This window comes from Microcaecilia unicolor, chromosome 9 (genome assembly GCF_901765095.1).
Source record: "Microcaecilia unicolor chromosome 9, aMicUni1.1, whole genome shotgun sequence".
Lineage (NCBI taxonomy): Eukaryota > Metazoa > Chordata > Amphibia > Gymnophiona > Siphonopidae > Microcaecilia > Microcaecilia unicolor.
The window spans coordinates 88,415,981-88,430,394 of NC_044039.1; the positions used below are offsets into that span (position 1 = coordinate 88,415,981).

The following is a 14,414-nucleotide window of genomic DNA, read 5'->3' on the forward strand; positions in this document are numbered from 1 at the left end:
ACTCCTCCGACTCTGGGCAGATCAGTGGGCAGACTTTTCCCTGGGGCTGTCTTAGCTATCCAAACCTGACCTATCTGCGCTCCAGTTCTGTTTGGATGCTATCAACTCCTGGCTCACCTCAAATTACCTTGTACTGAACACTTACAAGTCTGTTGCATTATAGGTTACTGGTAAACCTTTGGCCCCTATGCTGGCTCCTGTACTTCATAAATGTCCCCTAACAATAACCTTGTGAGTATCCTTGACTTCATGGCCTTTCTCACTCAACACTAACTCAGGGCATTTAACTCCATTCTGGCCTGAGCCCCACCTCTCTGACTCAGCCTTTCAGACATCCGTTTAGTGCCACCTGCTGTAATGAGGCTTAACTGAACCACTAGTGAGGGAGTGGTCTTGGAGACACTTGTCATTATACCACACACTCCCTCACAATGAGATAGATTTGTGTGAACTGAGATAGATTTTCAACCACTGTTCTAGAATATAGATATTTAAATCCTTGTATCATTTTATAGAGCTTGTGGTATAGAAATTGTGCCATTTTAGTAGCCCCTTTATGGACACTGTTATAATCTATCCCCCCAATATTCAGCCAACGGTGGGCAGCATTTTTTTAAAACGCTGATCATCGCCGGCTAACTTATACCTCGATATTCAGTGTCAGGCCATGTCCAGGCACCAGCACTGAATATCAGGGCATAATTTTGGGCGGGCAGGCTGCTAGACCTTATGCGCTCTCGGCTGATATTCAGCCGAACCTGCATAAGAAAGTTATGCAGGCCCCGGCTGAATATCAGGTGACCCACATAAAAAAATTATTTTCTCCCTCCCACAGTGGCGTGGCCCCAACAACCCCGGCAGCTCAGTTCCGTACTGCCCCCCCCCCCCCAGGTAGCTCCACTCTACCTTGCCCACTCCCCCTCCTCAACAAAAGCCCCATCCCACCCCCACCTCCCAGTCAGGATAGAGCCCTCCCCTGGGGCCTACCTGACCTCCCTGGTGGTCCAACAGAGCGTCAGGGGGAGCAAATCCCTGTCACTCTTGCCTTTAGCGGCAGCTTCCTGAAAATGGCTGCTGTGAGATCACTTACTGCAAGTACTGCGAGGCTGCCACAAAAGGTCATGGCAGACATTTTCAGGAAGATGCCACTAGGTGCAGGAGCGATGGGGATTCCCTTCTGCCCCTGATGCCTCACTGGACCACCAGGAAGGTCAAGTAGGCCCCGGGGGAATGTCCTATCCTGACCAGGAGGTGGGGGTGGGATGAGGCCTTTGTTGGGGAGGTGGGCGGATCAGAGCGACCCGGGGTGGACGGTATGGAGTGGAGATGTCGGGGGCCGATGTTGTCTGGGGTTGCGCCACCGCAGAAGGGTAAAAATAAACTTATTTTAAAAGTAGGACCATGGCCCGATATTCAGCCAAGACCTGCATAAAGATAAGTGGGTGAATTTAGGACAGCTTTTGAGCTGTCATAACTTCACCTGCTTACCTTATGCGGGCCTCAGCTGAATATTGCTGAGTCCCACATAAGTCCTGGCTACTCCCCAGCACCGCCCCTTGGCCCACCCTGACCAGCCCTCTTTTTTGGGGGCCGGTCAAAGGCGATATTCAGCGGCACTACCTATTTTAGTACCGCTGAATATCCACAGTTGGGCAGCGACAGGTAATTTAAGCAGTCAGCAGAGGCTTCTGCCCACTTTAATCATTTTGAATATCAGCCTCTATATCTTTTAAGAGTACAACCTCCAGAGCAGGGCGTTATGAGGCTGGTATTCAAATGATTTGTCTGAGAAATTTCAGGAGTTATCCTGACAAAATTTGAATGTTAAAAATTCGCCTCTGCTAACCAGATAAATTTTGTCCTACCGGCTTGCTGGCTTCAGTTTAGCTGCATAGTGATGAAAATCACTACTATACAGCTGAAGTTAAGTATTTCCTTTTAGTCCAGTTAGACCAGTATATACTAGTGCAGAGATGAGCAACCTTGATCCTCAAGGGCTGCAACCCAGTCAGGTTTTCAGGATTTCACCAATGAATATGCATGAGACCTATTTGCATGTACTGCCTCCATTGTATGCAAATAGATTTCATGCATATTCATTGGGGAAATCGTGAAAATGTGACTGGGTTGTAGTACTCGAAGATTGAGGTTGCCCACCCCTGTACTAGTGGATTATATCCCCTGACCAGCAGCTGGAGGTAGAAAAAGAATACAGTTTCATTGGCATCACCGGTATAAGAAGAGGTGCAGCCTGGAGCTAGTCAATATTTATCTGCCTTCAGCAGATGATACAGATTGGACTGACACAGCTGTCATTTTTTTCTTTAAGGCCTGACTCCCACATGTAGGTCAGTGGTTGAGTACAGGGGCCCAGTGTTCTCCCAGGATTAGGTCCATAAACCCTTCCTGGTTGAGAAAGAATTTCACTTCAGCCCCCCTCTGCTCAGAGCTTTCACAGTAGGCTAGTACAAGAACTTTGCCAGTGGGGTAGCAGGCCCTTCTGTTTCTACCCCAGCCCAAGAGCCTCAAGAAAGATTTGGGGATGGGGAGAGAAAGAAAGGTTAATAGACAGGCTTAGCTTGGGCTATTTGTCCAATAAAACTTGTTAAAAAAATTTAAATCCAAAGGAAATGAAGACCAAAATTTTTAAGCAGCTCCAGAGCAGAGGGTTCTTGGCCTGGGGCAGCTTTGGGGAGTGAAGACTGGGGAACAGTGGTAAAGGGAGTATATGAAGGGGAGCTGGCATGCCTTCCAGGCAGTGTAACACATGCGGTAATTGGTGGCTTCCCATGGCTACCTGGACTTGCTGCCCAGATTGTGATGTAAGACTGTCGGGGACAGAGGTGAACACCTTCAGAAGCACCCTGGAGCTGATTGCTGGGTGCAGAATAGCTTCCAATCTGCCCCTATCCTCTTTGCTTAGCACAGATATCCACAAACATGAAGTTTTCCACAGGAACAGTGGCCATCATGGATTTGAGTCTGCCATTCACCATGGGGTGGGTACCAGGCTTGGAGCCTAATTAGGTAGATCCTATGGATGCCCCAAGATCCCCTCCTCAGCAGAGGATCCCCAAAAGGGCCTCTGGAAGCCACTTCTTTGAACCTAGGCCCCAGCTGGAAGCTTTCATTTCTGAAGGTATCAGCTGGGCCTTGAAGGCATGTGGAAGGATCCTGCAGCAGTGAGTTGGGGATGCAGATGGGGCTCCCATACTAGAATGGATCTCATGAGGTCCAGGAGCCCTTCTATGACTCTCCAAGCACCCTAGGGCAGTCAATGATTTGGGGAAGGACTGGTCCCATTTCAGGAGCCTGTCACTTTTCAGGGACCAAGAGTCAGAGGAGAAGGCCCTAAAAGCAAGCTTTCCAGTTTGTTTGGACTCTATGGGGTCAGGTGACATCTTCCCAAGCAAGAACAGGAAGTCTCCAGTGGTCCACCTGTTCCTGCAGGAGGAACTTCCTGTCTTTATTGACCAGGTGGTGTTGGCACTGCAGTTGAAGGAAACTACTCCAGAGAACCCCAAAGCCTTTCCCCTTCATTGTGCACTGTCAGAGATGGTTCTTAAGGAGTGGGAGATGCCGGGCATGGTAATACGCAGGTACAAGCTTACAAGTAGACTTTACTTACTTCCCAAGTAGGACCTAGAGAGGTTGTTTCCTTTCCACAAGGTCAATGCCTTCATTACAGCAGTGACAAAGAGGACAACATTTCCTGTGGAGGGTGGATCAGCCCTTAAAGACTTCCATGACAAGAAAGTTGAGATGCTTTTCATGTAGCTCTTTGGTTCCACTGCCATAGGGGCCAGGCAGCTATTTGTGGTGGCTTTAGGGCTCGAGCAGTACTCTGCTGGCTTCAGCAGCTCCCAATCTCTGCCAAAACAGCTCAGTTGGAATCAGGCATTGCGAATCTCACTGGTGTGCTCTACTATCCAATTTGCATGTGATTGAGCTTGGTGGCCTCAGTTATGGTTATGGCATTGGGTGACAGATGTGGCTTCCAAAACCTGCCTCAATAAGCTGCTTTTCTTGGGTTGTCTTTTGTTCAGCAAAGACAAGAGGAAGCTGGTCAAGGAACTGGGGGACACAAGGCCCCAGAGTTTTCCAGAGGACAAGTCTAGAGGGGTGGTGAGGTTGGCGAGAGGCTCTGGCAGCAGACGTTCTTTTGAGGGAGGCTAGTCCTCTACCTGCTCCTCCAACCCTAAAGGCCCCCAATGAAGCACAGCGGGTCCCTTCTGGAATGGTGCAGGTGGGTGGTCACCTCTTTCTATTTGTCCAAGAGTTGACCCTCATCACCTCAGACCAGCAACTCATTGAAGTAATTTGTGACAGTTACACCTGAGAATTTGCAGAGCCCATTCTGACTTATTCATGGTGCCCCTATGCAGTACCTCACTTCAAGCAGAATGCAGCAGAGGAGACCCTGAACAGTCTGATTCTTTTGGGGGGGGGGGGGTGGAAATGATTCTCCCAAGGGAACAGTTCCTCAGACAGTATTCTATTTATTTTGTGATCCACAAGATGGGAGGATTCTTCCAATCCATCCTAGACCTCAAAGATGTAAAACCCTCCTTGCGGTTTCCATGCTTTAGATGATTCCTTTGGTTCTGCATATTTGGCAAGCACCATCAGTTCCAGGCTCTACCATTTGGCTCACCATTGCCCCCAGCACCTTCTCAAAGGTTGTGGTAGTGGTTACAGCTTCCCTTCACCAAGACTGGGTTCAGGTGCATCCCTGTCTGGATGATGGCTGATCTGAACTGACTCAGCAGAGGAATTCCAGTCCATTACGGACCTTATAATGTCTAGGTTGATGATAAATTACCCAAAGTGTCACCCCCACCCGAACGCAGTACCTAGGGGTTCGCTTCCACACCAAACAGGGACAGGTATACCTGACACAGGAAAGGATAGTCAAGCTTCAAGCTCAGAAGAGGCCTTCTGTGACCAATCAGCCTCCAGGGCTTGGGATTACCTGGGCTCAATGGTTGCTGTCTTAGAGGTGGACCCATGGACAAGGGCAAATATGATAGCCCTTCACTTCTTTCATGCTGGAGACCAAAATCCCAGGATTTCAAGGCCCATCTTCCCCTGTTAGCATCCCTTAAACTCCAGTTAGGATGGTGGGACTTCCCTGCTCATCTTTTGAAAGGTGTCCCACTGACCACTCCAGAGTGAATGGTAGTAACCACAGATGCTAGCCTCAAGGGCTGGACAGGTCAATGTGAAGGCCATTCTCTTCAGTAGACATGGAGGGGCATAATGGAACAGAAACGCCTATCTCCATGGGCGTTAATCTCCGAGAACGGGTCCGTGAAGGGGCGGGGCGGATCGTATTTTTTAAAAGAAAAAGACGCCCATGTTTTATTCGTCAAGGTGTGAGCTGGGCGATTTTGCTTTTCAGCGATAATGGAAAATGAAATCGCCCAGCTCAAAAACGAATAAATCCAAGGCATTTGTTCGTGGGAGGGGCCAGGATTCATAGTGCACTGGTCCCCCTCACATGGCAGGACACCAACCGGGCACCCTAGGGGGCACTTTTACAAAAAACAAATAAAAGGTAAAAGAGCTCCCAGGTGCATAGCACCCTTCCCTTGGGTGTTGAGCCCCCCAAATCCCCCTCAAAACCCACTGCCCACAAGTCTACATCATTACTATAGCCCTAAGAGGTGAAGGGGGGCACCTACATGTGGGTACAGTGGGTTTGGGGAGGGTTGGACGACTAATAGCATTAAGCAGCACAATTGTAACAGGTAGGGGGGGGGATGGGCCTGGGTCCACCTGCCTGACGTCCACTGCACCCCCTAACAACTGCTCCAGGGACCTGCATACTGCTGCTTGGGAGGAGGGTATGACATTTGAGGGTGAAAGTAAAAAGTTGTGAAACATCATTTGTTGTGGTGGGAGGGGGTTAGTGACCACTGGGGGAGTCAGGGGAGGTCATCCCCGACTCCCTCTGGGGGTCATCTGGTAATTTAGGGCACTTTTGGGGGCCTTATTCGTAAAAAAAACAGGGTCCAGGAAAAGTGTTCTAAATTCTAGCTCAAAACTGTTCCATTATCGGCGAAGGGCGCCCATCTCTGTTCGCCCGATAACCACGCCCCAGTTCCTCCTTCGACACGCCTTCGACACGCCCCCGTCCACTTTGTCCGCATCCGCGACGGAGTGCAGTTGAAAGCGACCCAAATTCGGCTTTTGATTATACCGCGTTATTCGTTTTTGTGAGATAAACGCCCATCTCCCGATTTAGGTCGGAACTTGGGCGTTATTCTCGTTCGATTATAAGCAGGATAGTCAAACACAGAAGCCAGTTGGACCATCATTCTCTTGGAGGTGAGGGCCATTCGCTTGCCCTTGCAAGGATTTCTTCCTCAGCTTCAGGGGAGAGCAGTGAGGTTTCTCTCGGACAATGTAAAGCAGTGGCTTATGTCAGTTGACAAGGGAGTCCCAAGAGTGAGGTGGTGACACAGGAGGTCCTTTGGCTGTGCAGTTGCACAGAATGACCTACATAAGTACATAAGTAATGCCATACTGGGAAAAGACCAAGGGTCCATCGAGCCCAGCATCTTGTCCACGACAGCGGCCAATCCAGGCCAAGGGCACCTGGCAAGCTTCCCAAACGTACAAACATTCTATACATGTTATTCCTGGAATTTTGGATTTTTCCAAGTCCGTTTAGTAGCGGTTTATGGACTTGTCCTTTAGGAAACCGTCCAACCCCTTTTTAAACTCTGCTAAGCTAACCGCCTTCACCACATTTTCCGGCAATGAATTCCAGAGTTTAATTACACGCTGGGTGAAGAAAAAGTTTCTCCGATTTGTTTTAAATTTACTACACTGTAGTTTAATCGCATGCCCCCTAGTCCCAGTGTGAACAGATGCTTCACATCCACCTGTTCCACTCCACTCATTATTTTATATACCTCTATCATGTCTCCCCTCAGCCGTCTCTTCTCCAAGCTGAATAGCCCTAGCCTCCTTAGTCTTTCTTCATAGGGAAGTCATCCCATCCCCGCTATCATTTTAGTCGCCCTTCGCTGCACCTTTTCCAATTCTACTATATCTTTCTTGAGATGCAGCGACCAGAATTGAACACAATACTCAAGGTGCGGTCGCACCATGGAGCGATACAACGGCATTATAACATCCTCACACCTGTTTTCCATACCTTTCCTAATAATACCCAACATTCTATTCGCTTTCCTAGCCGCAGCAGCACACTGAGCAGAAGGTTTCAGTGTGTTATCGACGACGACACCCAGATCCCTTTCTTGGTCCGTAACTCCTAACGTGGAACCTTGCATGACGTAGCTATAATTCGGGTTCTTTTTTCCCCACATGCATCACCTTGCACTTGCTCACATTAAACGTCATCTGCCATTTAGCCGCCCAGTCTCCCAGTCTCGTAAGGTCCTCTTGTAATTTTTCACAATCCTGTCGCGAGTTAACGACTTTGAATAACTTTGTGTCATCAGCAAAATTAATTACCTCGCTAGTTACTCCCATCTCTAAATCATTTATAAATATATTAAAAAGCAGTGGTCCTAGCACAGACCCCTGAGGAACCCCACTAACTACCCTTCTCCATTGTGAATACTGCCCATTTAACCCCACTCTCTGTTTCCTATCCTTCAACCAGTTTTTAATCCACAATAGGACATTTCCTCCTATCCCATGACCCTCCAATTTCCTCTGTAGCCTTTCATGAGGTACCTTGTCAAACGCCTTTTGAAAATCCAGATACACAATATCAACCGGCTCCCCTTTGTCCACATGTTTGTTTACTCCTTCAAAGAATTGAAGTAAATTGGTCAGGCAAGATTTCCCCACACAAAAGCCGTGCTGACTCGGTCTCAGTAATCCATGTCCTCGGATGTGCTCTGTAATTTTGTTTTTAATAATAGCCTCTACCATTTTCCCCGGCACCGACGTCAGACTCACCGGTCTATAATTTCCCGGATCTCCCCTGGAGCCTTTTTTAAAAATGGGCGTTACATTGGCCACCCTCCAATCTTCCGGTACCACGCTCGATTTTAAGGATAAGTTGCATATCACTAGCAGTAGCTCCGCAAGCTCATTTTTCAGGTCTATCAGTACTCTAGGGTGAATACCATCCGGTCCAGGAGATTTGCTACTCTTCAGTTTGCCGAACTGCCCCATTACGTCCTCCAGGTTTACCGTGAAGTCAGTAAGTTTCTCCGACTCGTCCGCTTGAAATACCATTTCCGACACCGGTATCCCACCCAAATCTTCCTCGGTGAAGACCGAAGCAAAGAATTCATTCAGTCTCTCCGCTACGTCTTTGTCTTCCTTGATCACCCCTTTTACCCCTCGGTCATCCAGCGGCCCAACCGATTCTTTTGCCGGCTTCCTGCTTTTAATATACCGAAAAAAATTTTTACTATGTTTTTTTTGCCTCTAATGCTATCTTTTTTTCGTAATCCCTCTTGGCCTTCTTTATCTGCGCCTTGCATTTTCTTTGACACTCCTTATGCTGCTTCTCACAGTGATTTCTGCCCTGCACATAGTAGGAGTGGACAATGTATAATGTGACTTCTTCAGTCAAAGGGTCTTGGACCCAGGGGAATAGAAGTTGAGCCCCTCAGCTTTCCAGCTCATCATGGATACTCATGATGTCCGAAGTTCAATCTGATGGCAACCCCAGAGTATGCAAAGTGCCCATGGTTCTTCAATCAGAGACTGGCAGTGAGGTCTGCAGGGATAGATACCCTGATTAGGTCTCTTCCAGGGAGGAGTCTCTATACGTGTTTCTTCTGCAGCCCCTAATCAGCTGAGTATTGCAGAGAATTGTGAAGCACCTGTTCTTGGTCATACTTGTGTCTCCAGACTGGCCAAGGAGACCCTGGTACATGGACTTGGTTTGTCTAATGGTGGCCTAGTCCCTCCTCCTACCAAAAGGGAGGGGGCTTCTTTGTCAAGACCTGATCATCATGGAAAACCCAGATTCATTCTGGTTTATGGTCTGGCTCTTGAGAGGTGTAGTAGTAGAGAAGCTTGGGAAAAGCCTTCCATATCCCTTGGCTATGTAAGAGTCTGGAGGGACTTTCAGAACTGATGTGCAAGGGGGTCCATCTCTCACTGGCAGGCAGAGCTCCCCACAATTCTTTCATTTCTTCAAGAAGAATTTGATAAGGGTTTGGCCGTCAACTATCTGAAGGTGCAAGAAGCAAATATCACTTCTTTCAAGTGCCAGTTAGGGAGTAGTTCCTTTTGGCTCTGCCAAATGTAGTTCATTTTTTATTGGGGGGGGGGGGGGGAAGCACTTACCCCAATGTGATTTGCATCTGGTTTTGAGAACCTCCCCTTTGAGCTGCTCAAACATTCAACCTTGAACAACCTCTCCTTGAAAACTGCATTTCTGGTAGCAATTTTGTCGGCTCGATGGATATTTGAATTTCAAGCTCTTTCTTGCAAGGATTTCTACTTGTCCTTTGCAGATTACTTTGTTTCTCTGCACGTGCCCCCGGATTCTATATAGCGCACCTAGAGATCTGTGCCGAAATCGGCATGGATTCTATAACAATGTGCGCAACTCTATTGGCTTAATAAGCTGATTAGGGCTAACAGCACTTAACAAGCAATAATGAGCACTAATTGGCACTGATTAGAATTTAGGCGCACAACTCTCTAAGTGTATTCTGTAACGATGAGCGCCGAACTTCTTATGTGCGTATTTAAAAAGGGGTGTGGTTATGGGTGGGGAAATGGGCATTTTGTGGGCATTCTGAAATTTACTCGCCTACTTATAGAATATGGCCCAGTACACATAAATCTATGCACCAGGATTTTCACCACATTTTCATTGGTGTAAATAGATGCATGTAGATTTAGGCGCTGAAATATCAGTTAAGCATATTCTAGAATCGGTGCCTAAATCTAGATGCCAATTATAAAATAGACTTCGTCGCCAATGATTTTAGCGCTGATTTTTTTAGGCACCATATATAGAATCTCCCCCATGGTGCCTTTCTTTCTGCTAAAAGTAGTCTCACTCTTCCTTGTCAACCAGGAGGTCCCCCTGCCAGCCTTTGCCATGAGCTCTGGTCAGGACAATAACCTACATAAACTGTATATGTGCAAAGTTTTTCTGAGATACCTGGCAGCCACCAACTTCAAGACTATTAAGGCAGCCTACATTTTGACTCAGAAATTGGTTCTAGTGGGTTCTAGAGCTTACTCCACCAGGACACAGACAACGTTCTGGGCTGAGGCCAGGGCATTTGCTCCAGAGGACATTTGCAGCATAGCCACATGGTCCTCCCCCCATTCCTTTGTGAAGTATTATAATATGGATGTCTGGGCCAGAGGTGAAGGCACCTTTGGCAGGGCATTTGTGCACTTTTCCTCCCACGCCAATGGATAGAGCTCTTGTACAACCCACTGTGTGTTTGGACTAGTCTAATTGGATGAAAAGGAAGGTGAAATTTATCTTACCTGTTAATTTCCTTTCCTTGAGTCCTGTTAAACCAATCCAGCATCCCTCCCTGGAAGACTATGGGTGAGGGGACCTCCTTGGATCCGGCTCTGTGGTTCAGGAACTATATATTGCCTTGTACAGTTTGCCGTCTCAGTTAGTAATTATTTCAGTTATATTGGTCTCCATTGAGACTTTCTTTCTGTTCTAGCTAGGGGTTATTCATAGCGTTGGTACTATAAACGGACTAGCTCCAGTTTGCACCACTTCTTATACCTGTGATGTTGCTGGAAACTGGGTTCTGTCTCTACCTCCATTGCTGGTTGGGGGATATAACCCCCTGGTATGGACTGGTCTAGTGTGACTCAAGGAAAGGAAATTAACTGGTGAGACTAAATTTCACCATAACTTTGGTCACAGTATCTGTTTCATTAGCGTTTAACAGATGGTAATGATCTTTGTTAACTGTAAATTACAGCCCCCACCCTTAAAACACACCATAATAAGAATTTATGTAATAGGTAATTAATGCAACAGTATGTGCTAACAGTTAATGTGATACCATGCTTTTATTGCATGCTATAAGCCATGTTAAACATCTAGCATAACAGTAAATAGGCCCCTTTGAATGGCAGATGGAATGTGGGTTGTAAACACCCAACAAGTGCAAAATGGGGCATCTCATTATAAACTCTCTTCAGTCTTGTTTTAATGGATGCTTGCCCAATGTGCATAACACCAGCCACTGGTCTTGGATATGTGTTTTCGCACTGTCCTCAGTTTCAGCGCTGTTGGTCAAAGCTTTTGTTCACTATTTCTGCATATTGGCCCACACAGATAGCACTTACTCCTTCTTTACTCTTTGGCTACTACACCTTGGAACATTCTAAACCAAGGGGCTTGAAGCAGTTTCTGAACAGAGCGGTTTTGATGGCCTTAAAGACAATTTTCCATGCTTGGCTTCAGCCCTCGGCGCCTTCTTTGCAGGCGTGGAGGGCACATATGATTATGCTGATGCATCTAGAATGATTGGATGAGTTGGATCAGCAATCACCAGAGGGGCAGGTATTTCAAAAGACTTGGGACAGATATTGGAGTACACGAGCTCGCAGTCACCTGTTTAATTTTTAATACTGACCCTAGTCCTTCCCAGAGGGTATTGTGGGGATAGGAGGGGGAGGGGGATGGGTAGGAGTTCTTTATGTGTGATTTTTCAGGGAATTCTTTTTGTAATTAATGGTTTGACAGTCTTTTCAGCTACTATATGGTTGATTTGGTTTGTCTAGTTTTGTATTTGCTCTTTTCATGCTTTGAATAAACAGATTGAAACATAATCATTCTGCAAGCGAGTGATGGAGCATAGATTATAAATACCCTATGAGTGAGAAATTGTATAAGGATTATACATTATTGTATGCTCAGTGGGGCCTGCTTACTTATTAAGCACTTAATTTAACACACTTTAATATGTATTAATGTGCATTAACTTATTAATGCATGATATTAAAACAGAGACATTTATTTGAAAGATGCACTTTTTCAGTCCCACTCTGCTGAAAGTTAAAGTTATTTCAGTGTGTGCATACCAAACCCTTTTTGGATGAAACTAAATAAGAAAAAAAATGTTAGTTTCTGTTGATGTACTTATATTTGTCTGTGTTTCTATTTCTGCAGGTCCTTTCCTAATAATTACTGGGACAAATTCGTAAAACGTAAAGTGAGTCCACAGCAATGGTTGTATCTGTCCGTCCAAGTAGCATTGCAATGACATTTGTAGAGCATGGCTGTGTAACTGCCCCTCTGTGCTCATGTATCAATGATGAAAAAATTGTATGACTTTATGTATTGCACATTATCACAGTCTCTGTGTTATTTTATGTCATTTAATATAAAAGAATATTTATTGACTATCAAAAGATGACATTACCAGAAAATATGAGTGAATCATACAAAGCATTCCAATGATAGTCTGAAGGGGAACGTTGTGGGGATGGGGTAGGTCAATAGTTGATCAGAAGGTGGTAGGCAGTAGAATTCTCTTCCCCTTAATGCTTTAAGGTCAGATCTTTGTGAATTACTTTTGTATTGCTTTCAAAGTGTTAGATTATTTTAACTTTAAAATTTGTATGTTCTTGGATTGTTTTAAGTATCCTGATCTTTAGGATCTTGTCCTGGCAAGTGGTTCACCACAGAGATGTCACCTTGGTCAAATTTATGGCACCTGATCTTATGTGTATTTGAACTGATTCTTGTCTTTAACAACTGGCCAGTTTCACAAATTTAGCTTTCTTCTTGACAATTTCTGCACTGTATAATATATATTAGTATAAGTAGAATCCCCTTTTACTGAATATTTTCCCCATCTGTTCTAACCTGAATGCTAGTCAAAAAATGTTTTGGTAGTCCAATTGTAGTCCAATAAAATGGTATCATCTTATTTACCTTTTTAGTTGTTGGATTTATTTATTAGCCTTTATTTCTATGCATTTCTTGTGGACTAACATGGCAACCAAACAGTTTTCTCACATAGATGACTGTGGGCTCTGTGACATATTCTGGCATAATGTACAGAAGCTTGTGTCATTATTTTCTTTCTGGATTTGTGTTCCAAGCTTGCTTTTTATAAATGCTTGCAAATAGGTGGGAAAATGTGGGATATAAATGAAGCAAAAAAATAAATATTAAGTGGTTGTCACTAAGCCAGTACCACTGAAGCATGGATTCTCTCTCTTTCAATGACTCATTCTCCAGAAGTAGTGACTGTAGGTCTCTTCTGATTTTTTTAAAGGTTTTCCATCTCTAGATTGCATATCACTACAAGGAGTAATCTTGTTATGGTTTTCTGTTTTTTTGTACTGCAGTAGATTTGCAGTGACGAAGCAATGATTTGGACTTGTAGTCTTTGTGTATGAAGGATTCAGTGAGGTGTTCATTCCTTTTTCCAATGGTGGTATCATGTAGCTTGTTTACGTACTTCTGACTGCACGTTACAGAGACATACCTGTGGGCAGAGTGAGATTAGAGGAGACAAAAACATGTATAATTCGATATTTTCACAGAAAAAGCATGTGTAAGTCTCTGTGTGTACTTTTTCCAAGGTTAATAATCAAAGCAAAACTATTCATGTAGTTTTATTTCTTTGATTATTGGTTCAAACTCCACAGGAAAAAAAGCTCTGACAACGTTTGTAGTCGTGTGGGCAATTTGATTATTTCCCTGTTAAGTTTAAACATTTGTTCCTTAGCATCCCTGTAGACTAGTCCAGAAATATGGGTTTACGCACTCTGTGAAGAAACAGTAGAGTCCTTTTACTAAGGTGCGCTGAAAAATGGCCAGCACTAGTGTAGGCACATGTTTTGGACGCACGCAGATCCATTTATCAGCACACCTATGAAAAATGCCTTTTTTGGGGGGGGGGGGAGGATGAAAATGGACATAGTAACATAGTAAATGACGGCAGATAAAGACCTGTATGGTCCATCCAGTCTGTCCAACAAGATACTCATTTTACGTGGTATGTGATACTTTATATGTATACCCAAGTTTGATTTGTCCTTGCCTTTCTCAGGGCACAGACCATAGAAGTCTGCCCAGTACTGTTCTTGTACTAAGTTCTGAAGCTAACATTGAAGCCCCTTAAAATTTACACTCTAGCCCGTCCATATCTATTCAGTCACGATCAGGGCGTAGACTGTAGAAGTCTGACATGCAGCAAAATGAAAATTGGCGCATGTTCATTTTGGGTCTGAGACCTTACCATCAACCATTCACTTAGCGGTAAGGTCTCATGTGTTAATCGAGAGGTAATCCTCAACACTTGTACAATGCCAATTACCGCCCGTGCGCCGGAAAATAAAATATATTTTCAGGTGCGTGTGGTGTATGTACGTAAAAAGTGAAATTACTGCCTGGGCCACATGGTAGCCGGGTGGCAATTCCAAATTCACGCACATTGGGCACGCATAGGCACCTATGTGGCTTA

General features: G+C 45.3%; 1 protein-coding gene across 1 annotated transcript in view; it reads left to right on the forward strand.

Moving 5' to 3' along the window:
• RYR3 (ryanodine receptor 3) overlaps positions 1 to 14,414 on the forward strand; it is a 743,078-nt gene that overhangs the window by 655,389 nt on the left and 73,275 nt on the right. Inside the window, 1 exon segment of the mRNA XM_030213678.1 lies at positions 12,107 to 12,149. Coding sequence (XP_030069538.1) covers positions 12,107 to 12,149 — 43 coding nt within the window.